General features: G+C 54.5%; 1 protein-coding gene across 1 annotated transcript; it reads right to left on the minus strand.

Moving 5' to 3' along the window:
- Positions 1-3,398: 3,398 nt before the first annotated feature.
- Positions 3,399-26,473, minus strand: LOC147645211 (serine/threonine-protein kinase pim-1-like). The gene is made up of 6 exons (XM_086874748.1): positions 26,464-26,473; positions 5,232-5,461; positions 5,071-5,121; positions 4,500-4,866; positions 3,797-3,973; positions 3,399-3,540 (listed from the first exon to the last, which is right to left on the minus strand). Exons 1-6 carry the CDS (start codon positions 26,471-26,473, stop codon positions 3,434-3,436), a joined length of 942 nt encoding a protein of 313 aa, XP_086730874.1. The 3' UTR covers positions 3,399-3,433.
- Positions 26,474-27,134: the final 661 nt, after the last annotated feature.

Here is a 27,134-nt window from a genome sequence, read left to right on the forward strand (position 1 = left end):
TCTCTCCCCAGAGTGCCAACATCTGATCCGCTGGTGTTTGTCCAAGCACCCCATGGACCGGCCGGTGCTGGAGCAGATCTTCTACCACCCTTGGGTGTTGGGCGGGCATTTCTGATGCCTTGGCGCAGCCTCTGCAGCACCCAGTTCCCGTGTCCTACGCAGGACTGAGGGCCCAGGAAATAAAACAACCCAAAACCCACTGCGGGCCTGGAAGTTTTGTCCTGGTTAGCAACTTCAGCTAAGGGAACCTCTTAGCAAAAGGGGTAATCAGAGCGTTCCCTTCAGCCTTTGTCAAGCTTTTGGTGCCTTTCCTCCAGGTTGTCCCTCAAAATCAGAGGGGGGTGGAGCCTGCACCAGTCCCCCCAAATCGGTGGGAGACAGAGACTACTCCCAGGCCCCTCAAAACTGGAGGAGGATGGAGACTATCACCGGGCCCCCCAAACTGAAGGGAGATAAATACCTGCCCCCCCCAAACTAAGAGATGGATGTAGCCCAGAGCATACCCCAAGTCAGAGGGGGAAGAGGAGACTGCCAGCCCCTCCAAAGAGGAGGGGAATTGTGCCTGTGCCAGCCCCACAAATTACAAGGGGACAGAGAACACCCCTGGCCTGGAAAAGGACAAAGAGCAGCCGGGGGATGCCAGGATGGTGACAACACTGGCAACCCCCAAATCAGAGAGGGACAAAGAGCCCGCACAGGCTTCCCAGAAGCAGAAAGGGGGCAGCAAATATCCCCTGTCCCCCTAAGTTGGAGGGGCACAGACACAAAAGGCCCCACAAAAAGAGCATGAGGAACCAAGAGCACTGCTGGCCCCACAAGGGTAAGGAGGATGGAGAAACTCCCCATCTGTCTTTGTTTTGGAAGACAGGTGTCTGCTAGAAAGGGCAGGGGCCTCCCCTGGAATGAAAATGTAGACCCCCCTCCCTCTGAATTATTATAATTCTGAAATCAAGGGGCTTTCAAGCAGAGATCTGAGGATAGGAATAACAGCTCTTTATTAGAATTTATAACCAGGCAAACAAACAACAATAACTACAGCATTAGCAAGAAAACAGAACCAGGGGCCCCGTGACAGCTTTCTCGGCTGAGACGGGATGGAGGAGAGGCTTTGTTTCACAAACCCCCTCGGGCGGGCAGTCCCGGTGCTCCTGCAGGGCTCTGAGGAACACTCAGCTGGAACAGCAGGGATGAGCTGAGATCCTGGGCCGGTGGCTGAGGTGGATCAGCAGCTCCACGGCGGTGCCTGGCACTGCCACACGTCCCGGCAGGACAGGGGGTGCGAGGCCACCAACAAAGAGGGGAGGAGGAGAAGCAGCAGCAGCTCCGTCTGGGTGATGGTGAAATTCCCTTCTCCCCACCACAACAACTCTGCGCCCGAAGTGTCCTTCTCCAAAACTGAAGAAAGCCCACCAAACTGTTGCCACCCTCCTTTTTTTCCTGCCCCCTTCCCTCCTTGGTCCCGGCCAAACTCTTTGTCTTTTTTCAAGCACCCACCAAGTACCCACAGTTAGGTTTTACCCCAAACTAATGGGTAAAAATCCTATGGGCAAGCCAGAAATAAAAAAGAAAGACACCTAACCCCCACCAGTCCCTGAGACTGGGGCTTGGCCTTCCTCATGGAGAGGGGCATCAAGGAAGGCTGCAGTGTGATGGAGACTGTGATGGGCTGGGAACTCACTGGGGGAAAGGAGGGAGCAGTTGTGAAGTAAAAGGCAGGTGTGGGGACAGAACTGTGCAGAGAAGGGCTGAGCTACAGCTTGAGCAAGATGAAAAATGTCATTTGGGGTCATCCCAGATGGATTTCATTTCAGAAGTCATGAAACAAGTTTAATTTTTGGGGGGTGTCATGTTTTCCCTTGGAGGTGGACACTCTGCAGACTTGAGCTGCATTGCCAAAATGCTCAAGTCTCTGCTGCAGGTCACAGCGTTTCTTCTTTGGCTGATCCCTGCCCGGTGCTGAGCCCAGCAGAGCCCTGGCAGAGCCCAGAGCAGCCTCAGCATCCGCAGAGCCCGGCTGCAAGGAGAGAAAGCAGAAACCGCCCGTCAGCTGAAGGCTCCTGTCCCCTTGTCCCAGCCAGCCGCGGTGCCCAGGCCATGCTGGCCGTGCTCAGAGCTGGGCCCAAAGCTGCCCATCACTGCTGCCTTGGGGAGCAGAGCAGGAGGGCAGGACATGTGCCCAGCCTGCAGCCAGCCACGGCAGATCCAGCCCCTCAGCAGCTGCCCAGAGCGGGATGCTCCTGTGCCCGCTGCCATCTCCCAAAAGCTCTTGTCCCAGCCATGCCAAGGAGATGAGGACCCACCTCACACCATCCGCTGCCACAAGAAAAGCTGGTCCCAAACCATGTCCTCAGTCTTCTCCAAGGGCACGGCCCATCCACGGCACAGCTGGTCCCAAGCACTTCCTGATCCAGACTGGACCCCACCTGGAACGCTTCCTTTAGAAAAACAAACAACAAATTAATGAAAATAGGTCACAGACAAAAAGGGGAAACAAGAAAAATGGTAAAAAAATCTTATGTCTGTCAGGAGCTTGAGGAAGGCCCAACTCCTGCATTCTGGGGAAAAACCCACCCATGGGTGAGGGAAGCCCATGCTTTCTCCCTTTCCCCCTGCACTGTCCCCCAAAATCACGGTGATCCCAAAGCAAAGCAGGGGAGTGGAGCAGCCCAAGCCCTTCCTTGCCTGCACAGCAAAGCAGCCGTGCTCAGGTTCTGGAGTCCCACCTGTGCTCCTGCCATGGGGGTTTGTTTGTGTCGGGCTGGCTGCCCCAGCCCCAGCCCGGGGCACGGTGGGTGCTGGGGGCTGTTGGCAGGGCCAGGATCCCACTCCCATTTCGTAACCACCCCAGCCCACGTCCCCAGCCCTGCCAAAACCCAGCTGGGCAGCCACTGAGGAATCAGTTGCATCTGCCCCAGCAAAGGGGAAACCTTTGGTTCCCGGCCAATGCACAAATCTGGGAGCATCCCCCTGGGTCTGGACTTACCTGAAAATTCCCTGTGGAGCCTGGCTTTGAAGAAGGTGCCAGAATCAAAGTCCATCATCACCAGCTCCCGCTGGCCAGGTGGAGGAAGAGGTTGTCATCCTTGCTGCTGTCCTCCATGTCTCCAGCAGCAGCAGCAGCAGCCCCACCTGGTACAGCTTCTCCAGGGGCTCCTTCTTCCCTGGGGTGACACCAGGCTGTCAGGGTTCTGCCCAGGGCCTGGCTGTCAGTGAAGCAGGACAAGCAAAACCAGCTCAGATGGTGCCCACCAGTGCTGGGCAGAGCAGCTCAGCTCCAGCACAAGGGCTGTGTGTTCCCATTCGATGACCCCAGTGCAGTGACACAGGCAGGACAAAAAAGTCTGGGTTTCTTTGCTGCTGATTGCCAGGGCATGTGTGGAGCTGTAACTTACCAGGTCCCTGCATCACTGTGCCCGTGGCTCCCTCCCTTCTTCTAGGGCTGATGAATATCCTGCATCCAGGGATCACAGGACAGGTCTTCTAATGAGGGCCTGTCCAAGGAGTTCAGGGATAAACACCACCTGATCAGAATCTGGCAGTCTGGGGAGAGAAACCACAAACCACTGGTCAGTTGGAGAAGGCTCCTGTCTGCTTTGCCCCACTATTCCCGTGCCCAGGCCATGCTGGATGTGCTCAGAGCTGGGCCTAAACTTTCCCATCAATTCTTTGTTTTGGAGGAGAGCAGGAGAGCAGGACATGTGCCACCTCCTCAGCAGCTGCCAGAGCGGGATGCTCACGAGCCCGCTGCTGTCTCCCAACACTGGTGTTCCCCCCGTGCCCAGGGATGAGGATCCACCTTGGGAGAGCCGTTGTGGCAGCGGGAGCTGGCCCCATCTGATGTTCCTGCCCCTCCTGAAAGGGTGCTCCCCGCAGACCATCTCGTGCAGCAGGATGCCCAGGGACCAGACGGTCGCTGCCTCGCCATGGTACCAGCCGAAGTCGTTCCATTCCGGGGGGCTGTATGACGGTGTTCCTATGGAATATGGATGGAGCTCATCAGGGGGATGCTGCTGCTCCCAGAGCCTGGCCCCAGCATCCCTGGGCATGTGGGGGCTGCCCCAGTGGCACACGGGGTGACCTGCTGCCCTCTCACCAGCACCTGGGACTTGTGTACAAACTTGGGGTTGGAAAAGAAGCCACTGGTGCTGGAAGAGGGCAGCAGAAACCCTGGCAAGGCCCGACCATGAAACACAAAGTGAAGTAACCACTCAGTGCTGGGGAAAAACCACACCCACATCCTCCCTGCTGGCATTGCCCAAAAAATATCTTGAACCAAGGCAAACCAGGTGAGCAGAGCAGTCCAAGCCCATTCTCACCTGTACACCAAACCAGCTAGTGCACAGGTTCTGGCTCCCCCTCTCTGCTATCCCCACCCACAGGGGATTTTGTCAGTCTGGCTGCCCCATCCCCAGCCCCAGTCCTGGGAGAATCCCTGCTGCCACACCCAGGTTGGGCCAGGAGATGCCAGGACCGGGATCACCACCCCTGTGTGGGCTCACCTGCAAACTGAGTGTAGGCTGTGTCCTGCAGGTAGGTGCCACAGCCGAAGTCAATCAGTTTTGCCTGGCCGGTGTCCAGGTCTACCAAGACGTTCTCAGGTTTGATATCTCTGTGCAGGACCCCGCAGCTGGTGCAGTGCCGCACGGCCGCCAGCACCTGCTGGAACAGCTCCCGCGCCTCTTCCTCGGACAGGAACCTCCGTGCCCGAATGAAACGTCGCAGGTCCTGACACCGCTCCGGGCGCTCCAGCACCATCACGATGGTGCTGGGGAGCTCAAACCATTCCAGCAGCTGCACCACACCGGGGAAGCCTGTGGACACCTTGTCCAGCAGCACTATCTCCAGGGGTGCGCTGGTGCCGTCGGGCTGCGGGAGGAGCACGGTGCCGTCAGTGGGGCTGAGGCCGTGCCAGGGCTCGGGAAGCCCTCAGCCAGCCCGGGATGCTCTGTGCCCTCCGCTGGCCCCACGCCCGCTCTCCCTCCAGGTGTCCTGGCGGCTCCCACCCTGCCGGGCCCCGGCTCATCCCCGCCCGGCACGGCCCGGCTTCTGCCGCTGGCCCCGCTCACTCACCAGCTCGCCCCAGTGCCGGACGCGGTTCCGTGGCACCTTTTTGATGGCCACCTGCAAGCCAAAGGGAACAGCGGATTCAGCTCACCGCCCACCGTGTCCAGCCCCATCCTCCTCCTCCGCCCCCTCCTCCTCCTCCGCCCGCCGCCGGCCCCTCTGCTCACCGGGAGTCCGTCCGAGAGCCGAGTGGCCGCAAAAACTCTGCCAAAGCCGCCGCGCCCCAGCAGTGACCCCACTCGGTAGCGCTGCTGCAGGGCCTGCTGCGCCTTCCCTGGGGAAGAGACGCGGCCGTCAGTGCTCGGCCCGGGGCCAGGAACGGCCCCCGAGCGCTCCCCGAGCTCCCCGGGCCGGGCACCCGCAGGCGTTCCCTCATTGGAACGCGACAGCGGCGGAGCTCGGGCCGGGGAAGCCGCAGCGGAGGCGGCGGCAGCGGCCGCACCGCCTGTGTCCTCCGCGGGCCCCGGGAGGAGCCGGGGCCGGGGCCGGGGCCGGGGCCGGGGTCGGGGTCGGGCCAGGTGAAGCCAAAGGGCAGCGATGCCGCCCCAGCCCCTGGCACTGATGCCCGCCCAGCACAGCCAGAGCCAGCACAGCCAGAGCTGGGCGGAGGCGAGACCGCGGAGGGACGGCCGGGGATGGAGACGGAGACGGGGACGGGGCCGGGGCCGGGGCAGCCCCGCCCGGGGCCGGGGGCGGGCTGGGGGCATGGCCCGGGTGGGCACGGGGAAAGAGGAAAGTGGGAGATGAGGGGGCACTGGGAAAGGGAGACCGGGAGAGGATGCGGGACCGCGGGAGAGGGAGAAGAGAGACAGAAAATTTTTAAATTCGCTTCCTGCTGCTGCCGCCGCTGCTGCTGCTGCCGCTGCTGCTGCAACTGAAGCACCGGGGCCGTTTGTCCCCGTGTCCGTTTGTCCGTTGCCCGCTCGGCCCCGCCCCGAGCCCCGCGCTCCCCGGGCAGCCCCTGAGCCTGGCCAAACACGGCAACTTTGCCCTGCTGAGCCAAGAGCCAGAGTCTGGACTCCTGCACAGGGGCACAGCAATGCCCTTGGCTGCTGCTGTGCCTTGTCCCTGCTGAGGCTCAGACACCGTCTGAGCACATTCCCTCAATGCAGAATTTGTACCTGAGCCGAGCACTGCACTTGTGTCTCCAGCATTGCTTTCCAAGGAAAACAGGGCAAGGCAAACTGGCTATAGCTCAGGGTATTTTACAGGGTCTAAAACTTGCCAAGTCTCAGATCTTAGAGGTGAGAGCCATTTGGAATGAATGGGATGGACAAACAGTGCAAGATGGAAAAGGAAAACATAAAAATAGAGAATAGAGAAAAAAAAAAAAAGAGAAAAATAGAGAAAAACATATTGTTTGTTTCTTTGGATTTTATTTTCATTTCTTAAAAAAGCTGTTTCAATTTTCCCAGAATCTTCTCCCCAGCCCCGTCTGTCCTTTCCAAAAACCTGTCCTGGAGAACAAGGCGCAGCTCCTGTCACAAGATGTGCCCCCAGCTGCAGCTTCTCTTGGCTTCCCACACTGTGAGTGCAGCACAACTCTTGCAGCAAAGCAGGACAAATGTTTGAAGAACTTGACAACTTGTTCTTTCTTTTCCTTGTGCACAGGGGAGTTGTGCCATTGGTGAGGTTTTCATTGTTCCTCTTCTACCCGAAGAAAACATGATGGGCTGCCAGGAATTGTTGGGGAATACAAGCCTGGCTGAATGTGGAGAAAGAATCTCCAGAGCCTGCAGCCAGCAGTGGAGAGCTCATCATTCCAACAGCCCCATGGACATCTGGAAAGTGATCTGGAACATGAAGATGGGCTGACAGAGGGAGTTTGTTTCTGTGTTCAGTTGAGATGATCCTACATCTCTTGCAGTGGGAGAAATCAAGAGCACAATCAGTTGATGATAAGCAGCAGAACATGATAAGCTGGAGCTCTCAGTGGATGAGAGAAAGAATGTGAAAAGGAGAAATGCAGGGAATGACTTGGTGAACTTTGTGTGTAAGAAGGGTCATTTTTTCCTAATAATTCCCAATTCATTCCCTTTGCTTTTATCCTTTTAACAAGGCCCATTGCATCTCAGATTCCTAATGAAATGAGAACCCTGAGCTTGTGGAGCTGCCTGAAAGGTGCCCTGTTCCTTTTTCTTCTGCTGCTCAGAAGAAACAATGAAGCGAGTTGGGGAGTTCTGGTTTTTCTTTCTCCTGGTGGATTTTTTCATTTTATTTGCCACTGCAGAGGCAATTTCTGTGATGGCCTCTGTCAGTTGATTCTATTTCAGCAGCAGCAGCAGCAGCAACAGGGCTGTGTTTGAGCACTGCAAATGTGACCTGTGTGGCTTTAATTCCCCTTGACTTAGTGCTCAGGGACTTGGGAGCATTTTGATCTCTACTGATCATGATGCCTGAAACAAAAATCCTGAGTTCCCCGTGACAAAAGCACAGTGGGTAGCACTGATTGAAAGAGGCAATGGCAGCTGTACTGCTAAAATTCAAGTGGCAAGCAGAAGAGGGGCAAGAGCAGCCGGGATCTACAATTGCCAAGGCCAAGGCACCAACAGCCTCCTGCTGTCTCCTCAGGGTGAGTAAAACAGGGCTGAAAACAGCGCTGGAACCCGATCCTTTCTTCCTCTGAGGGCTGGCTGAGGGCAGCAGAGGCGGGCCCTGAGGAATCAGGGCTGTTTGTGGGGGAGTGTTGCTGTAGTCCAGCATTGCCCTGGCAAAAGCCCTGGGAAGCCGAGGCAGGAGCAGGTGGGAAGGGCCGGCGCTGCTGCTGCTCCTGGCCGGGAGCCCCGGCCGGGCCGGGCCTGCGCCCGCTGCGCTGCGGCTGCTGCTGCTGCCAGAGCCGGGCGGGACTCGGGGACAGGGAATGGACACGGGGGGACAGCAAAGGCCTTGGGGGCTGCAGGGATGTTGGTGCTGGGGCCAGCGCCAGCACAGAGCTTCAGCCCGCAATGAACCCCGAGGGAAACGCTGGGGAAAGGCTCCATTCAGCCTTTCTTTACTCGGCCCTGTGAAGGGACCGAAATAAAAGGAGAGTGAGCAGGGCCCGACCCCTTCTCCTTTGGGAGGAGCCCCTGGGGCTGTGAGGGGCCGTGAGGGGAAATGAGAGGTTCTGTGGGGCCATGAGAGGTTCTGTGGGGCCATGAGGGGTAGTGAGGGGCCATGAGGGGCTGTGAGGGGCCAAGAGATGTTCTATGGGGCCATGAGAGGTTCTATGGGGCCATGAGGGGCTGTGAAGGGCCATGAGGGGCTGTGAGGGGCCATGAGGAGCCTCAGCCCTGGCAGGAGGGGTCCCACCATGTCCCCAGGGCAGGGCAGCCGTGAGGGGCCGCGAGTGCAGATGTGGCAGCAGAGCGGGCTTGGGGCACCTCTGGGAAGGGATGAGACCCTTCCCCAGCTCCAAACCACACCAAACCCAGCATTAACAGGATTTTCCATCTTTAGAATCCACTGGCAACTTGGAAATGACTGTACAGTTTAAACCCAGTGGGAAAAGCAAGGGAATTTTCCCAGTGAGAGACATCCAGCCATTTTTATTCATGTCCAAGATTTAAAAGTCTTGACAGTGAAAAGTAATACTAATAAATAATAATAACAACAAGTTTATTTCTTGAATAATAATTCTTCTGAATCCAAACAATCAGCTCAGAAACATGTTTTTGTTTGTAATAGATTAGTAGTAAAGAAATAAATTGAAATAGATTTCATTTGTAATTCAGACATGTTTCATCCTTTTCCCCATTTCTGGTCTCCTTCCTCCAGGGTAATTTCCTTTACTCACCCACTTTCTAATAGGTAGAAGGGAGTTAAGCACACTGGAAAAGACAACAGCTCCTGTTTCCAAGGGAAGCAGCCACCACTCCAGGGAACCTGAATTGCCCCCAGGCACGTGTGTGCACTTGAAGGGTGAGCAGGTGTTGGGGACAGAGATCTCAAACTCCTTCTAAGGCTGTGAGAAACCCACAGGTGGCAAAGTATCATTGTGAGTCAACTCCTGCTGAAATTCCATTCCCCCACACCCTCCAAATGGGCAGGCAGGGCTGGGCTCTGGCAGGGTTCAGTTTTGAGTGCCTTGTGCTCCCTGGCATGGAAGTGATCCTATGAACTCTGGTACTGATGGATTGTGGAATGGCTGCTGAAGGAGGAGGGGGAATCTCAGCAGACAGGAAAGTCTCTTCTTCTCCTTTCTCCCTGCAGAACCCCCTCTCCAAAGAGGAATGCCTGTGCTGGGTTTCCATGGCACCCCTTCCCTCAGCCCAGTGTCTGAGCCACTGTGTGCTCTGCAGGAGCCAAAGCCAGAGGAGTCCCAATATCAGTCACCCCACGGTCCCCACACAGCAGGAGAAAGCACTGCTTGCAGTGGGGCTGCTGATCTGTGACCCGTCCTGGTTCCATCCACCCCACTCCTCTCAGCCACAGGCACCAGAAGGATCCCAGGAAAGCCACAGTGCTCTACCAGATGCCAGGAGCACTCCCTGCTGTGGCCTCAGGGATGCTGGGTGACTTCGTGGATGAGGATCTGTGGCTGGTGATGGAATGTGTGGATGGAGGCCCTTGACAGGAGGTTGTTGGAGACACGTGTGGGGCTGAAGGAGAAATGGCAGCTGTCAGTGGGGAGGGCAGGGACCCCGCTTGTGAGTCCATTGCCTTGGACACCCTCAGCCACAAGATGTCCAAGGAGTCACACAAGGCTTTGGCACTCTCAGCCTTCTTTCCCCCAAGTTCCTGCTTTCTGTACATTGACAGTACAGAACCTTGCTTGTTTCTACAACTAGAACAAAGATCCCAGATGGAACAAGCCTTGCTGGTTTTAGTCAGAAGCATCAGTGACCAAAAGTTGTGTTTCCATTGGTTTGCTCACATCTTTGTTCCTTCTCAGTGTTCAGGCTGGGCTGTGGGGTGTCCTCATTTGCTGCATTTTCTGAGCTCCTCTTGGATCCCTTGAGCAATAGGTTGTGCCCTCTGAGGATCCTCTGTGCTCCTTGGTGACCCAGGAGAACCTTGCAGGCGGTTTTTGGGGGAGCTGCTGCTGTGATGTCACAGGAACGTTGCCGTGTCCTTGTGGTGTTCCCGTTGCTGTGGGGCACAGAGGCCTCAGTGTCAGAGCGGCTCTGGGCACCTGCTCATTGCCTGAGGATCCTCCTGCCCGAGGCATTCTCAGCAGCCAGCCCAGCCCCTGACGGGTGTCCTTCTGTCCTGGCAGGGGAACAGACAGTCTGCAGACGTGTGCAGCACAGCCAAAATGATCCAGCAAGTGGTTGCTGCAGTTTGCACTCTGCACTCTGGGGCTTCTTATGGGTATTTTTTAACCCACTGGGCCCCTAAGTCGAGGATTTCCCCAGGTGCACCATATGTGCCTTTGGGATTGCTGTGGGCTTTCTGTTCTTCCTTTGGGACAGAGGTGATTTTGAATGAAAATTGCCATTAGGATGCCATTTATTTGGGAGAGCTCCTGCCAACAACTTCTTTAAAAAGGGGTTGTTTTTAGCCAGCAGGGTGTGCACAGCATTTGGAATGGAGCCTGGGGGGGTTCTGTTCCCCAGGGGGAGAGTCTGTGGCAGTGAACTCTGGCACTCCCTCTGTTTGCTGGCCTAGCCAAAAACTGGACACAGCCTTGTATTTTGTGCTGTTCTCTTGCTTGCTGTGTGATCCAAAAGGACTGTGGCTCCAGGAGGGAAGTTGTGAAAGTAAAATGCTCTGTTGGCATTGACTTGTTGTGTGGGATTTTCCAGCACAGGCAGATTTTTCTCCTAACAGCATCTGGTTCAGGTGAAGGTCCCCTCACACATGGATACTGGGAAGCTCCTTCTTCAGTGAGCAGGAAAGGAACCTTTGGTGTTCAGAGATCCCAGTTGTTCCCTTTCAACACCAGTATGAGCCCAGTAAGCTCCAGTATGATCCTTGTCACAAGGCAGCACTCCCAGGATGGTCCCAGTTGCCTCTGGCTAGATCAACCCAGTCAGTCCCAGTATGATGCCATTGGCTCCCAGCATGCTCCCAGTTGCTCCCAGTCACCCCCTGTATGGGGGATGATGTGCATGGTGTGTTCCCAGTCATTCTCAGATACTCCCAGTATGAGTCCAGCCACTCCCAGTATGATCCAAAATTGGATTGCTGGGAGTCCTCATGGAATCCTGGAGACCATTGTGACACTCTAGGGCCCCATGGAACTGTGGTGACACCAGGTTGGCTGGGAGTGTTGATGTGCTGAAGGGTAGGAGGGCTCTGCACAGGGAGCTGGACAGGCTGGATCCAGGGCCCAAACCCAACAAGGTGAGGTTTAACAAGTCCAAGTGCCAGGTCCTGCACTTTGGCCCCAACAACCCCTGCAGTGCTCCAGGCTGGGGACAGAGTGGCTGGACAGCAGCCAGGCAGAAAGGGACCTGGGGCACTGATGGACAGCAGGCTGGGCATGAGCCAGCAGTGTGCCCAGGTGGCCAAGGAGGCCAATGGCCCCTGGCCTGGATCAGGAACAGTGTGGCCAGCAGGAGCAGGGCAGGGATTCCTCCCCTCTACTCTGCACTGGTTGGGCAGCACCTCGAGTGCTGTGTCCAGTTCTGGGCCCCCAATTTAGGAAGGCCATGGAGGAGCTGGAGCGTGTCCAGAGAAGGGCAACAAGGCTGGTGAGGGGTCTGGAGCACAAGTCCTGTGAGGAGCAGATGAGGGAGCTGGGGTTATTAATCAAAATGAATAGGAAATCTGGAGCAGGAAGAGTAAAGAAAGCAAAGGGGAAGCCAAGGAAATGCTCAGGGCAGTTTGGGGGTGGCTGCCAGGCAGCCCTGGCTCTGAGCAACAATGTCTGCAGTGACACAGGAAACTCACAGCTCATGGGAACAAACTTTCTGTGTGACTTCAGAGGCCACGACAAACCTGAGTGGTTTCCCTCCCATCCCCCAGCCCTGCCTGGCCCCAGGGGCTGATGGCATTTGTGCCCCCTCAGGTTCATCTCCCCACAGCAGCACCATGGGGGTGCTGACGCCTGCTCTGGGCAGTGCAAACAGGGGCTCCTGAGCCAGTGCTGCCGTGTCTGTGCCTGCAAGGATGCAGCACCTCTCTGAGCTGGGGGAGAGGCCAGGGCTGCACAGGGGGATGTTGTTGGCAGCTCCGTGAGGACGCTCTGGGACGCTGCCCTGGGGTGTCCAGCGCAGTGGGGATGGATCAGCCCCTGCTCTGCTGCTCCTTCCCATCTCCCCCAGGGACCTTGCAGAGCCCCAGCCATGCTGTTTGCCCCCAGCCTGCCCACGGCCAGCCTGGGGCTGCTCACGGGGGTTTTCTGTGCTGAGCTTTGGCCTGGCCGTGTTCTTGAGAGAGCCTGGGCAAGGAGCCTGGAGCCCCCAGGCCATGCCCTGAGGCGTCAGCGCTGCCCCAGCAGTGCCCATGGCCTGTCCCTGCTGCAGCCCCGGCACTGCCACCCCCAGGGCTGTGCCCGGCCCCGAGAGCACTCAGGCCCTGCAGCAACACCAGGGCCAGGAGGGCAGCGGGGCAGTGGCACGGGAGCAGCACTGGCAACACCAAGTGCTGCTGCTCCTGGGCACAGCTGCTGTGCCAGCACTGATCTGCCCCAGCTCTGCACACAGACACTGCTGCTGCAGCTCCAGAGAAGGGAACAAAAGGGGCATCTCTGGAGAAAACTTTGCTGGGAGATCCTTTAGTACCTTTAAAGCCAGCAAGAGCACAGCCCCTCATTGACACAGTCTGTGGCAACAGGGAGGATGGAGAGAGAAACAAAATGAGAAATGCCAGAAACAATGATATTTTATTGTGGAGAAGTTCTAAAAAGTAAAACAAAGAAAACATCCAATATGAAACCACTAAGAATTATCAAAGATTACTTTTATAACAAGTGATTTGGAGAAATTGGCCAGCAGTTTAATGTTCCTGAAATGATCCAGTCATCAGTGTCCACACTGCAGCCTTGAGCTCTTGGTTCCTCAGGCTGTAGATGATGGGGTTCAGGACTGGAGGCACCACTGAGTACAGAACTGACACTGCCAGATCCAGGGATGGGGAAGAGATGGAGGGGGGCTTCAGGTAGGCAAATGTACCAGTGCTGATGAACAGGGAGACCACAGCCAGGTGAGGGAGGCAGGTGGAAAAGGCTTTGTGCCTTTGTCCCTGCTCAGAGGGGATCCTCAGCACAGCCCTGAAGATCTGCACATAGGAGAAAACAATGAACACAAAACAGCCAAGTAGCAGACAGGCACTGACTGCAATGAGCCCAAGTTCTCTAGTGTAGGAATTGGAGGAGGAGAGCTTGAGGATCTGTGGGATTTCACAGAAGAACTGGCCCAGGGCATTGCCATGGCACAGGGGCAGGGAAAATGTACTGGCTGTGTGCAGCAGTGAATAGAGAAAGGCACTGGCCCAGGCAGCTGCTGCCATGTGGGCACAAGCTCTGCTGCCCAGGAGGGTCCCGTAGTGCAGGGGTTTGCAGATGGACACGTAGCGGTCGTAGCACATGATGGTCAGGAGAAAATACTCTGTTGCAGCACAGAAAAACAAAAAAAATACTTGTGCCACACATCCTGTGTAGGAGATGTGTCTGGTGTCCCAGAGGGAATTGTGCATGGCTTTGGGCACAGTGGTGCAGATGGAGCCCAGGTCAGTGAGGGCCAGGTTGAGCAGGAAGAAGAACATGGGGCTGTGCAGGTGGTGGCTGCAGGCTACGGCGCTGATGATGAGGCCGTTGCCCAGGAGGGCAGCCAGGGAGATGCCCAGGAAGAGGCAGAAGTGCAGGAGCTGCAGCTGCCGCGTGTCTGCCAATGCCAGCAGGAGGAAGTGGCTGATGGAGCTGCTGTTGGACACTTGCTGTGGCTGCACGTGGGGACCTGTTCATGGACAAAGGACAGTGACAAGTCAGGAGAGGCTGCTTTGAGTCAAACCTGGGCCATTCCCTGTACACTGTCCAGCTGGGATTCACCCACCCTTGTTCCAGCTCTGGGAAAACTTCACCCAGGTCCCTGACTGATCTCCAGCTGTGCTGTCTGAGTGTGCCAAGAACAGCCAGGCCCGTGCCTGGGGGCTCTCCAGGAGCCATCCCTGCCCTGCTGCTTGGGTTTATGGCCATGTAACAGAGGGGAAAAGCTGGATATTCAGGATTTGTCAGGGGAATCACTCCTAATGCAGAAGGGCTTGTTGCCATCTTTATTCCCACTTCTAAAAGATATTGAGAGCAGGAAGAAATTTTAAATATTCTTTTCCTGCCCACAAATCATTCCTGGTTCTCTGAGGTCAGAAATCCCCAGCATTTCTGCTGCACTCAGAATTTCCCACCGAGAGATGTGAGAGGCAAAGGATTCCCTGTGGCTTAGGGAAGGTGAGGGGCTGGATGGGCTTGTTCCCAAGTGCCCTGGGTTTGTACCTTTGGCTGGAATCAGAGCACAATCACACTCCTGTGTCACCCTGGCATAAACCAGACCCTGCCCAGAGCAGAGGGATCCCTGAATGTCTCACCCTCTCTAAAGGTCTCTGGGCAAGGTCTCAGCACCCCCCTCTGCCAAGGACACTCACGGCTCCCTTGGCAGAGCCAACAGCATTTCCTCAGCTGTGGCATCTCTGCCCTTCCCTGTGGGACATTCAGGGAACTCTGAGAGGCTCTGGCACAGATTTGCAGCCAGGAGGGCAGCTCAGAGCTTGGAAGGACACAGCAAGGAGATCCCCAGGTGTGCCCATGATGGGATCTCAGGGAGGGGGCTCAGCTCATTCCCCTTTGCCATGGACTGCTTTGCCCACAGCCCCACAGGTCACAGGGAAGCTGGGACACCCCATTCCCATGGACACACCTGCCTGGCAGCAATCCCAAGGGCAGGGCCTGACTCAGCTGCTGCAGATGCCAGAGCCTCCCTGAGAGCCCCAGATACCAATGACAATATCAGAGCAGTGCATTTAGGCTGTTTAGGGGCCTCCCAGCAGAGAGACTGAGCACCCAAACTTACAATTCTGTCATCTCTGTACATGTTCAAACATTACTTTGCTGTTCCTGGTGTGTCACTTTCAACTCAGAATGTTCTGTGATTCTGGGATTACAATTCCTCTTCTGCTTCTCTCATCCCCTTCATTGTCTATAATCAAAAGAGAAAAAAACCCCAAACCTTTGCAACAGTGTTAGAACAGTAAAGTAAAAACCAGACCTTTATTGGAAACTTCCATGTATCCCAGTGGGGATGGGGTGCACCCGGCCCCTTATTTCAACAATTTATTAAGATTAATTAATTAGGATATTTAACAGAAACATTCAATAGGAGATTCAGCTGCCCCAGTTACACACCCCTGAGTCAACCCATTAGAGTAGGTCCAAGGGTTTCTATGCCCCACTTTTTGTTATGACTGCTCACATTCTGGTTACAAAACAAAATGTTCTTCTTGTAGCTCCTCTCCCTGATGATAAGACTATACAGTATTGCAGAAATCTATTTAGAAGATCAGATTATTTTTCTAAAATCTAAGAGAAAGGTTAGGAAATATATTAGAGTTAATTAAGGATAATAGTTGTCCTTAATTATAATATAAATGTAATATAATATAATATAATAGTATAGTATAGTATAGTATAGTATAGTATAGTATATAATAATAGTTTAATAGAGTTAATTAAGAATTAAAATTTAATAATTACATAATAATAGTTTACAGATCTAAAAATATATTAAAAATGCATAAAAAGCAAAAATCTTTTTGCTATCATCTCAACTTTCCCACCCTGCTTAAAGAAAGAAATTGAAAATAGTCTCAGGAAAGCTCCTGATCTTTACATCAATCCCAGGCTCACCTTCTTTTAGGAAGTGTCCTCTGGAGCTGTGTCCAGGCTGGACTGGAGCTGGGAGCAGCCCTGCCCCACACAGCCCCTCTCAGCAGCAGCCCCTGCCCTGCTCAGGGTGGCTCCTTCCCCCCACAGCTTCTCCCCAGCGCTGGGAGCAGCTCCCCGGGCCGGCTGAGAGCTGTCCCTGGCAGGCAGCAGAGTCCCTGCCCCAGCACAGCGCCCTGGGCTGCAGGACCCTGCTCTGCAGGACAGCCCTGGGCACCCCTGGCTGCTCTGCACAAGGGACAGGCAGAGAATGTACTCACAGAGTCTGTAGGCACTGGCATGTTCCAGCTTGAGGAGATGCCTCCAGGAGCTGCAGCTGCATTGTCCTGCAGCCAGAGGCTTCCTGTGTCAAGGGCTGGCAGGGATTCTGCCCCAGGCACTTCTCAGCACCTTCCCAGCCCTGACTGATTGAAGCTCTCTGTGCCTCTGGGCTGTGCCCAGGGTGGCTGCAGGCAGTGCCCCAGCCCTGCTGGGCTGGCAGAAGAGCTGCTCAGCAAGAGAAATGTGCTTTTGAAGCTCTTCTTGGTTTCCAGGAGCTGCCTCTGTGCCAGGAGCCCGGCCCAGCTCAGCAGCAGAGACACAGCAGCAGGACTTTAATGAGCCCCTTGGGGCTTTGTGCTGAGGCCCTGAACATCAGTCCCTGACAGGGAGGGGAAGAAAGCTCTCAAGAACTCCAAGTCAGAATCCAACTCCAAAGTTTCTTTCACTTTTAATGGGTCCCGCTGAGGGATGTGACTGAGAAAGTGTCGCCAGGCCCCAGGCAGAGCAGAGAACTGGAGGCACTGATGACAGCTGGGGACAAAGAGAAGCCAAGGCTTGGTGCCCTGGGCCACAGCAGCCAAAGCTGTGCCAGCAAGGGCTGTGAGGAGACACCTTGTCCTGAGGCCCTGGGGCCTCCTGGCACAGCCCCAGCAAGGCTGGCCACTGTCACCCCCTTGGCCTGCCCTCAGCATCCCCCCTAGCCCACATGCCAGTGGCCTCAGGGATCTGCTGGAAGGAGTCCCTGGGGAGCCTTGCTCAGGAATGGCCCTGGGGGCTCCTTCATGCTCCCAGGGACTGCAGCTTTTTCAAAGGACTTTGGCTTTTGCCTTGGAGTCTCTGAGAGCTTTGTGCAATCCTGGCCTCCAATTATCTGCTGTAATTAGTCCCTTGAGAGGCTTTGTCAGTAACAACACTCAGTGGGGCTCATTAATGCTTCAAGGTACTTCAGGTTCTTAAGGCACTTTCCTTTTTCCTTCCCACCCTGAGTCTCTGAGAAGTTTGTGCAATCCTGGCCCCAATTATCTGCTTTAACGAGTCCCTTGGGAGCTTTGCATTGACACTCAGTGGGGCTCATCAATACTTTGAGATACTCAGGGCTTTTTCAGCTACTTTGGATTTTCCTTTCCACACTGAGTCTCTGGGAGGTTTTTGTGCAATCCTGGCCTCCAGTTCTCTCCTCCAAGGAGTCCATGAGGAGCCTGTGTTGGGGATGGACCTCAGTGGCACCCATTAATGCCTGGAGACACTTTGGGTTTTTCCTCTGACTTGGACTCCTGGAAAGGTTTGTGCAGTCTCCTCTCAGGTCCTGAAGTTGAAGGGCTCAGCTCCAAATGCACCATGGGGCTCATTAGGATCAAGCAAATCCTAACAAACCATGGCTGTGCCTTGATTTCCCTCTGGTCTGGTGCAGTTCTCAGGAAAGTTTCCTACAATAGTTCTGGAGAAATAGCTTGAAGAACTTCTAAGAAATATGTATTCCTGTTTCAAAGGGTGTCTTTTATTCCTGTTCTCTTTAGAGCAGAGATGATTGCAGCATTCAGTGATGGATATTGATCCAGGGTCTCTCCTAAGGAGGTGTGGCCAGGTCAGAGAAGCTGTGCCTTGAGGTCTGACCCAGTGGGGACAACCTTGCTCCACATTCCCCAGCCCCATCCTGTCTCTCCTCACTCTCCTGGGACCTGCTTTGCTCACAGAACTGGCTGCACTCAGGCAAAGAGGGGTTTTCCTTCTTTGATTTTAGCAATCTAAAACTGCTGAGTTTCCCCATGGAAAACAGACACCCTCCTCAAGTGTGTGCCAAGCCCAAGGTGCCACCAAGGAGGTTCCCCTTCCCCAAGGCAGAGCCACACAAGGAATGTTTCAGACACACAGGGAGTTCTACAATAAACACAACCCCAGAGTTGTCTGAAGGCAGAATTAGAGCAGCTGCTGAAGGACAGACAAGCTTTGAACTCCTTGCAGCTGAAAGCAGCAAGTGGGTTGTTGGGAGGTGTGTGAGTGAGGCAAGAGTGAGGGAAGGGAAATGCAGAGAGCCCTGGAAGTGTTTCTGTGCAGACAGGCTGCTGCAAGGGCAGCGTTGGACTTCTCTGGGTGGAACTGTGAAGGAGGTCGGGGCAGAGTGACCTCCCCAGTGACCTCGAGATGTCACACAGCCACCTGGGATGTCACAGCCCACTCAGTGGTGTCACACTATAGAGGAATGGCTAGAGAGCAAAGGTCATATTCCCATGCAGCAGTTAGCTGGGAAAGAATTAGACAATAGAGTACAGTTGGTGTGAGATGTTGCAAAGTCAGGAAGGCCTTGCTGATAACTGTTAACTGAGAACAGGACGCTGTGATCAGAAGAATGTGAATTCAGCATAGATGAGCGATCACAGGAATGTAGAATTAGGTGGAGTTGACCTTAAATGAAGTATCCAATAATGAGCTTGCTTTTTGCACTATGTATGAGCCTAATTATTGATGCTATATAAGTGGTGCTAGAGTTACCAATAAACGAGACTTGCTGATCATTCATATTGAGTGCTGCATTTCTCCCACCGAACTCATCATCACACAACCTGCCCTGGGATGTCACACCACCTTTCTGTGATGTCATGTCTCTTCCTATATGCCACAAAAACACCTTGTGATGTCACATAGCGTTCTGTGATGTCAAACAGCCACATTTGATGTCATTGTTCACTCTGTGATGTCACAGTTGGCACTGTGATGTCATACAACCTGTCCTGAGATGTCACATGGCTTTTCTATGATGTCACTGCCCACTCTAGGATTTCATATCACAACCATGTGGCTTCACAGTCTGCTCAGTGATGTCACAACCCTCTCTGTGATGTTGTACATCTAACCTCTGGTGTCACAGCCCTCTCTGTGATGTCACAACCCACTAAGTGATATCACCCAGGCCACACTGTGATGTCATACAGCCACACTCTGAAGTCACAGCCTGCTCTGTGCTGTCACAGAATCCCCTCTATGATGCTGTAGCTGTTCAGTGACATCACACAACAAACTCTGTCATGTCACAGCCCCAGCTGTGACCTCAAACAACCCACTCGGAGCTGTCACACAGCCCCTTTCTGACATCCCAGCTGCTCTGGGGCTCCAGGACACAGACACAGAGGTGCTGCTGTGACACAGCCACCTCTGGCACATCCCACAGCCCCTGCCAGTGCTGAGCCCCTGGCAGCTCTGTCTGGGCCTGCTCTCTGTGTCCCTGAGCTGCCCTGGCAGGGCCCCAGCCCTGCTGGGCTGTGCTCAGGAGCTGCTCCTGGCCAGAGCTGTCTCTCTGCAGCGCTGCCCTTGCCAGGAGCTGCCTCTGGGCCAGGAGCCCGGCCCAGCTCAGCAGCACAGACACAGCACCAGCACTTTCATCACCCTCTCGGGCCTGTGGGGCTCTTGGCATCACACTCAGTCCCTCAGAGTGTGCTCCAGAAACTCCTCAAGAGCTCCAAGTCAGATGGAAACACTGAAGTTTCTTGTAGTTGAAATGAGAGACACGAGTGAGAAAGCGTCCCCAGGTTCCAGGCAGAGCAGAAGACTGGAGGCCCTGATGGCAGCTGGGGACAAGCAAGGGAAAGGTGTCTGTGGTGCTGAGCAAAGCTGGATGTGTTTCAGGAATGCCAAGGGCCAAGGGCTGAGCCCCAGCCCCTGGCAAGGCAGATGCTGTCCCTCCCTCATTGCTCAGGGCTCTTCCCGGGCCACTGGCATGTGGGGATGTGCAATGCCAAGGGCAGCACCATGGGGCGGCCCCTGCCAGGCTGCTGAGCAGGGACAAGGAGGCAATGAGGCCCCAGGGCTGCCAGGGTCACTTGTCCCCTGCTGGCCTCAGGCCCAGGGCCAGCAGCCATGGCCAAAGGGCTGCACAAGTTGCCTCAGGCAGGGCCTTGCAGCTGCGCAGCCCAGGGCCCTCAGCCTCTACCTGCTGCTTATGTGATGAGGCCTCCAAACCCCATCCTGGGAGATTTTTGGGTCCTCTCCAAGGTCTGTGAAGATGGAAACACTGGTCAAAGTTATTTCCTCACAGATCTTGCAATGACACAACAAGGATCAATATCTTTAAAGTGATCTAGAGTGGATTTGGATTTGTTAGAAGGAGGAAATATTTTACAATGAGAGTGGCACAAAACTGCAACTGCTTTTCCAGAGAAATGGATGCCCCATCCCAGGAATGCTCCCAGAGCAGGAGCTCTGTGCAACCTGACACAGTGAAAGCCCCTCCCCTCCCCAAGGATGGAATTGCTGTTTCATCCTTGGAATTGTGTGGGTTCTCTGATGTGCTGGGTGCCCTCACAGCGCTCCTGGTCAGAATGTCTGCTGAGGGCCAGCCAGGCTGCTGCAGTGGCACTGACCTCACAGCCATCACCATTGCAGCCATGTCCCCTGGGCCTGGCTCTCCCCTTTCCTCTGCCCCTGCCTTGTCTCTGCTGCCATGAAGAGTTGTTTCATTATTATCTTGTCCCCAAGGTGCTGGGGCCAATTGCTTCCCAGTCAGGCTCCTGGAGCAGCAGTGGCTTTTCAGAGCCCAGCCAGAAATGAGCCCTGAAGCAGCAGCTCTGCAGTGCTGGCCACCAGGCCGGGGTGCCAAGGGAGCCTTCTGGCCATGGCCTGGAAGCAGCTGCTGCTGCCAAGGTGCCTTTGGTGCCTCAGGCTGTCCCTGGCACAGCTCCCAGCACGGCACTCTGCACTTGTGCCCGAGCCCTTCCCTGGCTTGGGGCTGGCCTGGGGCTTTTCCTGCAGCAGGATCTGCCCTGGCCATGGCACAGGAAAGGCAGTTCCTGCTGGAGCAGGAGGCTGTGCCTGGAATGAGCTCAAACAACTCCAGCAAAGCCCTGTTTACTTCAAAATTGCTCCCTAGAGCACTGTAGTCTAATAATTGTTATAGCTCCTGTACTCTAGAGTAAATAACTTTTTTATTTACTCTGTGGTGTAAATAAATCCTTCTCTCTAATCATGATCACAATCAATTGATCAGAATCAATAGCTGTATTTATATCAATATCTCTGGTATACCATTGTTAATCGTGTGGGAGAAATTGCATTACGGTTCAGTTCCACCTGTCAAATATTTACACATAAACCTCTGACAAACTCTGGAGCTGGGATTGGATCCAGCTACTCCCAGTCTCCTCTCTTAGAAAGAATTTAAAAGTCGAGGCATCCCAGAGGGGTTTGAGGATCCCTGTTGGCTGTTGGGTGTCATTTCTCCACCTCATGACTCAGCAGGAATTTCTCCAATAAAGAAATAAAGCTTTTGCCTGAAGCTCCTACTCTGCCCATGACAGGAAGCCCTGAGAGTGTCTGTGACATCCCGGCTCTTTGGCAGCCTGGGGACTCCTGGGAGGTCTCTGTGTAGCCCCTGGGAGTGCGTGTCACATTCCGGCTCCTGAATAGCCTGGAGACACTTGGAATGTTGCCATGGAGCCCATCTGAGGGCCAGTAACAAATCTGAAATGTAGGCAACCATCACAGCCCCTGTTGCTATGGTCAGTCCCTTGGCAGCTCCATGGAGACCCCATGCCAGGGGTGGTTGCCATGGACACCAGCTCAGACCTGGAGCCAGAGCCCGTTGCCATGGCAACCATTTGCAGTCCCATCCCCAGGCTCATGGGATCCCAGAGCCACAGAATTGGCTGAGTTGGGAGGGAGCCATGGGGATCCTCCAGTCCAACTGCTGGCCCTGCACAGGACACCCCAACAATCCCAGCCTGGGCCTGGCAGCGCTGGCCAAACGCTGCTGGAGCTCAGCCAGCCCTGGAGCTGGGAGCCTTCCCTGGGGAGCCTGTTCAGTGCCCCAGCAGCCTCGCGGGAAAAACCTTTTCCTCACATCCAGCCTAAACCTGCCTGCCTCAGCTCCAGCCGCTCCCTCCACTCCTGTCCCTGGGCACCAGAGGGAAGAGGTTCCCGCAGCCCCCAGCCAGGGACCCGCTCCCAAGGCTGCTGCCATGGCAACCAGGCCTGGCACCAGCTGGGATGCTCGGTTTCCATGGGCTGGGCTTCAGGAATGGCATTCCCCAATTTCCTGCTCCTGCTGAAACCGCGCTGCTGCTCGCTTCCCTCCCGCCTCCCATGGAAAGCACAAAAGGCAAAGATCCCAGGCTGGGATAAGAACAATTTATTGAGAACAGCAACGAGATAAGGAACAAACAGACACAGAAACAATTTTGGTAACAGAAAGGATAATACAAACCATTCACAGGGAAAACTAAAATACCACCAAATGACTCTTCCTGGCCACGTATTTCCTCCTGCCAAGAAAGGACACTTTTCTCTGGTGAGAGAGAGGTAGTCCTTTTCCTGCCCCTGGCAATGACCTGAGATGGGATTGAATATAATGGACCATGATCACAGTCTCACATTCTTTGATCCCACATCATTACATTGCCATGGGCAGGAAAAGATACAGGTGTGTTCCCAGAATGGATCCCGGGGAACATGGATCACCAGGTCTCTTTCCAACGTGGATTCTCCATGGGCGGATGAAGCTGGAGCAGTGCACAAAGCTCTTCCTGTATTTTGAGGCACTTGTAGGGCTTCCCTTACTGGTGCCTCCACTGGTGTCTGCCAAAGTTAGACCTGTCTGAGAAGCTCTTCCCACACTGGGTACACTTGTAAGGCCTCTCCCCAGTGTGGATGTGTTTGTGGGTATTGAGGTTGGATCTGTGGCTGAAGCTCTTCCCACATTCCCCACACCTGTAGGGCCTCTCCCCAGTGTGGATGCGCCGGTGGGTGATGAGGGTGGAGTTCTGCTTGAAGCCCTCCCCGCAGTCAGGGCAGCGGAAGGGCCTCTCATCCGTGTGAATCCGCTGGTGCAGGAGGAGATTGGAGCTGGTCTGAAACCTCTTCCCACACTGGAGACACTCATAGGGCCTCTCCCCAGTGTGGATGCGCTGGTGGATGACAAGTTGGGACTTGAAGCTGAAGCCCTTCCCACATTCCCCACACTGATAGGCCCATTCCCCAGTGTGGATCATCTGGTGGCAGATCATGCTGTTGCTCCGGCTGAAGCTCTTCCCACACTCCAAGCACTTGTAGGGCTTCTCCCCATCCTGAGGCTGCTCATGGACCACCAGCTCAGAGCCCTGGCTGGATCTCCGACCGCCTTCCTGGCACAGGGTGGGTCTTTCCTCCTCAGAGCACCCTGGGATGGGTTTGGAGCCCCTCCTCCTGTGGGATCTCCGGAGCTTTTCCTCCCCATTGGATTCCTGCATTGTGGAGCTGCTCAAAATTGCCTCTTCCACGAGGTTCTGCAATGGGGATTTGTCCTCCCTGGTCTCCATCCTCAGCTCCTTGTCTGGGGGAGGAAGGACAAGGAGAGGATGGGATTTGCCTCCGTGCCAGAGGGAAGGGGAAGGAGATCCCCCCAGTGCGTCCCCGGCAGGACGGCGTCGGCAGCGGGGTTGTCCTGCAGCCGGGGGCCAGGCTGGGCTGGGAGATGGAGCAGGAGAGAGGGGGAAAGGGGCACTGACTTCCTCCTCACCTGCCTGGGTGTCCTGGAGCATCTTCCTCTTCCTTGCAGCCTTCTCATCCATCCAGCCAAAGTTTGGGATTGGAAACTCCTGGTTTGGGAGAAAACAATGAATGAGCACGTTGAATTTGAAGGTCCCTCTGTCCAAGTCCCTCTCTAGAAGTCCCTGGGTATCTGGGGGGTCTTGGTTTGAAAGGAAAGGTGTTTGCTAGGGAGGGCAGAAACCACCATTGAAATTGATAAAAATGTAAGCAACAACCCTCTCCAAATTATTATAATCTTGAAATCAAAGTGCTCTCAGATAAAGATATAGGAATAGAAATAATAGTTCTTTACTAAAGAAAGGAAAATGAAAATGCAGCAGTACAAAAGAAAAAAAACAAAAAAACAGCTCTCTGAGAGAGTCAGAATACAACCTGACACCCTGTTGGTCATGGTATTGAAAGCAGTCTGATTAAATGGTGGCTGCAGTCCTCCTGGAGTGACAGATGTGGTTCTGTTGAAGCAATGATCCTGTAGAATATTTTAGCTTACCTCTGAATTTCCGGTGTTGTTGATGGGTCTGGTCTCTCCTCTGGGAATCCAGTGGACAAAGACTGCCTGTGGTGCTTTGATGCTCTGATTATATCCATGCAGGAATGCTTGGCTCCTCCCCCTGGGTGGAGCATCTCACAATGGGATGATGTCATTTTATCATTCCTGCACTGAGACTCAATGGCCCATTAACAGAAGATATCCCCCTGGAGGAAGGATGGGTGGTGGAAGTGATAAAGAACACTGCCCCACCTGGTTTTAACGGCTGGCCCATTAACAGAAGACATCCCCCCAGTTATGAGGGCTGGGTGATGAAGGAAATAAAGAAAACTGCTTTACCAGGTTTTAACAGATGGTGATAGAATACATACTTTTGGTTACATCTTGCATTGCAACCGAAGATATGGGGTCCTTAAAAACCTCCCAAACACCAAGGTTCAGCCCTGAAAATGTCTCCCAGGAGTTCCCCATCTCTGGTCTCTCCCCTTTGGTGTTCCTGGGTTCCTCCCCATTCCAGCTTCTGGGGTTCGTACTGTGGGTCCCCTGTCTACTCGGTCCCTGATCTCTTCAGGCTGCTGGGAGTGCCAGGAATCTGAAAAGTTTCCCCCCTTTCCATCTCCCCACTTAGGAATGCTGAAAGTTTTGATGATCCTGGGGTCCCTGCTCCCCTTAGTCTCTTCTTGGGGGTGCAGGTGGTCCATGGAGACCCCCCACCCTCTCTCCAGGTTGTTGAGGGTGCCGTGAATTGCGGTGCTCCCCTTCTCTGGGCTCCCCACTTTGGGATCCTGGGGGACACAGGGCTCTGCTCCTCCAGGCTGCCTCTGCCAGCAGCTGCCACTGGGAACCCCAAATGTCCCCCCAAGGGCCATTTTCTGCTCAGCTTTGGAGTTCTTCATTCTCCAATCATCACCCCCAAAAACCCAACCCAGGAACCCCCCAGGATATTTGGCCGAGCTCCCCAACCCTGGTCACCTGTGGGAGGGGGGATGATGATCCCACAGTTGGGGGACAGTGAATTCAGGGAGTGCTGGACTGGGATATACTGGGAGTGACTGAGATCCTACTGGAATAACGAGCACCTGACTGGGATTACTGGGAGTATCTGGAAATGCCTATGGACATGCTGAGGGCAACTGGAATATACTGGGAGAGTCTGTAACCATACTGGGGATGAATGGTAACACACTGGGAACAAATAGAAACCATGCTGGGGACAACTGGGACCTCATGCTGGGGACAACTGGGACCCCATGCTGGGAAAAACTGGGAGGAACTGGGAGTGACTGGGTCTTCACTGGAGGCAGCTGGGAATGACTGGGACCTTGCTGGGAGGGGCTGGGATCATCTGGAGAGGGACTGGGACTCTACTGGGGGCAACTGCGTGCAATTTGGATCACACTGGGAGGAACAGGGAGCAACTGGAGACATGCTGAGGGCAACTGGCATCCTACTGGGATCACAGTGCTAGCAGCTGGGCCATCCTGGGCAAGACTGGGAGCATACTGGCAGCAACTGGCACTGCACTCAGGGTGACTGGTAGTGGCTGGGAGCGATTTGGATCAGGCTGGAAGCACCTGAGGAGTGACTAGGAACAACTGGGATAGACTGGGAGTGACTGAATCCACAGTGGAGGTAAATGGGAGCAACTGGAACCACCCTGGATAATCCTGGGAGCAGCTGTGCCCATGCTGGGGTCATACTGGGATCCTACTGGAACTAGCTGGGATCATAATGGGAGTGATTGGAAAGGTGCTGGCTGTGACTGGAACCATGCTGGAGGTGACTGGGAGCAACTGGGCCCATCCTGGGAGTGACAGGGAGTCACTCTGGCCATGACTGGAATCATACTGGGAGGATCTGGGTGTGACTGGAACCATACTGGGGGTGACTGGGTGCCATAGCTCATACTGGGGGTGACCGAGATTGTAGTGGGAGTGACTGGGATCATCCTGGAAGTGTCTTTCTGTAGATTTTCTGTCTTTCTGTTCTCTATTTCTTCTCCTTCTACTCCTATGTACCTGGAACATTTCTGGATACATAACATCTTAAGGGTTAACACTTTTTAGGTTAAATGAGCTATGTTTGCAAAGTTAATGCTATGGTAAGAGTTTTATGTTCAGTTGGATGTTGTATTAAACCCTTTGCCAAAATTCCTTGATTGTCTGTATTTTACCAGTAAAATTTTGTGTCATTTTGACTTCTTAGCTCAGTTGGTCAGAGCATGGTGCCAGCATCACCTTTGCTGTGGGTTGTGGGTTCAATCTCTGTGTGGGCCATTCATTTAAGAGCTGGACTTGATCCTTGTGGGTCCCTTCCTACCAAGAATATTCTTTACATCTGTCCATGTTGAGAAGATCTGGTTGGTGTTTCTCCTGTGCACCAAACTCAAGTACAGGAACCTTTGGTTACCACCAGCATTGAAGTGTTCTTGGGTGTTACAGCCCTGCAGGCTCACAGTGGCCTCTTGTTTCCATAAGGCCCCAGAGTGTCCCACTGGTCCCTTGGTTCCATGGGCCCAAGAGTGCCACAATGATCCCCTTGGTTCCACAACTTCCCATGGTGTCACACTGACCAATGTTTCCATAAGGATCTGGAGTGTCACACAGGTTTATGGCATTTGTCCTTGCTGCCCCTCACATCTCACTGCCCCACAAAGAGCCCCGAGCCACCCGTGAGGGACAGGCCCTGCTGGGCCAGGCCTGGGCTCAGGGCTTGGCCTTTCTGCTTCCTCCAACCCAGCCAGGGCTGGCTCAGCATTGCAGTTCCCTGCTCAGAGCCTTTGGCTCCCAGCAATCCTGGCCTCCAGGATCTGCTCTCACCAGTCCCTGGGGAGCCTTTGGCAGTCCCTGCCCTCAGTGGGGCTGATTGATGCTCCAAGGGACTTGAAGTTTTGCTTCTGACGCCTTGAGCAGCTTCATCAGTTTGAAGGAGGGACATAGGAGGATCAGGAAAAGGAGAAGGAACCACGAGGTCAAGCACTCCCTGAATTCACAGCCCCCCCACCTA

Source organism: Cyanistes caeruleus, unplaced genomic scaffold (genome assembly GCF_971803275.1).
Source record: "Cyanistes caeruleus unplaced genomic scaffold, bCyaCae1.hap1.1 HAP1_SUPER_30, whole genome shotgun sequence".
NCBI classification, from domain to species: domain Eukaryota; kingdom Metazoa; phylum Chordata; class Aves; order Passeriformes; family Paridae; genus Cyanistes; species Cyanistes caeruleus.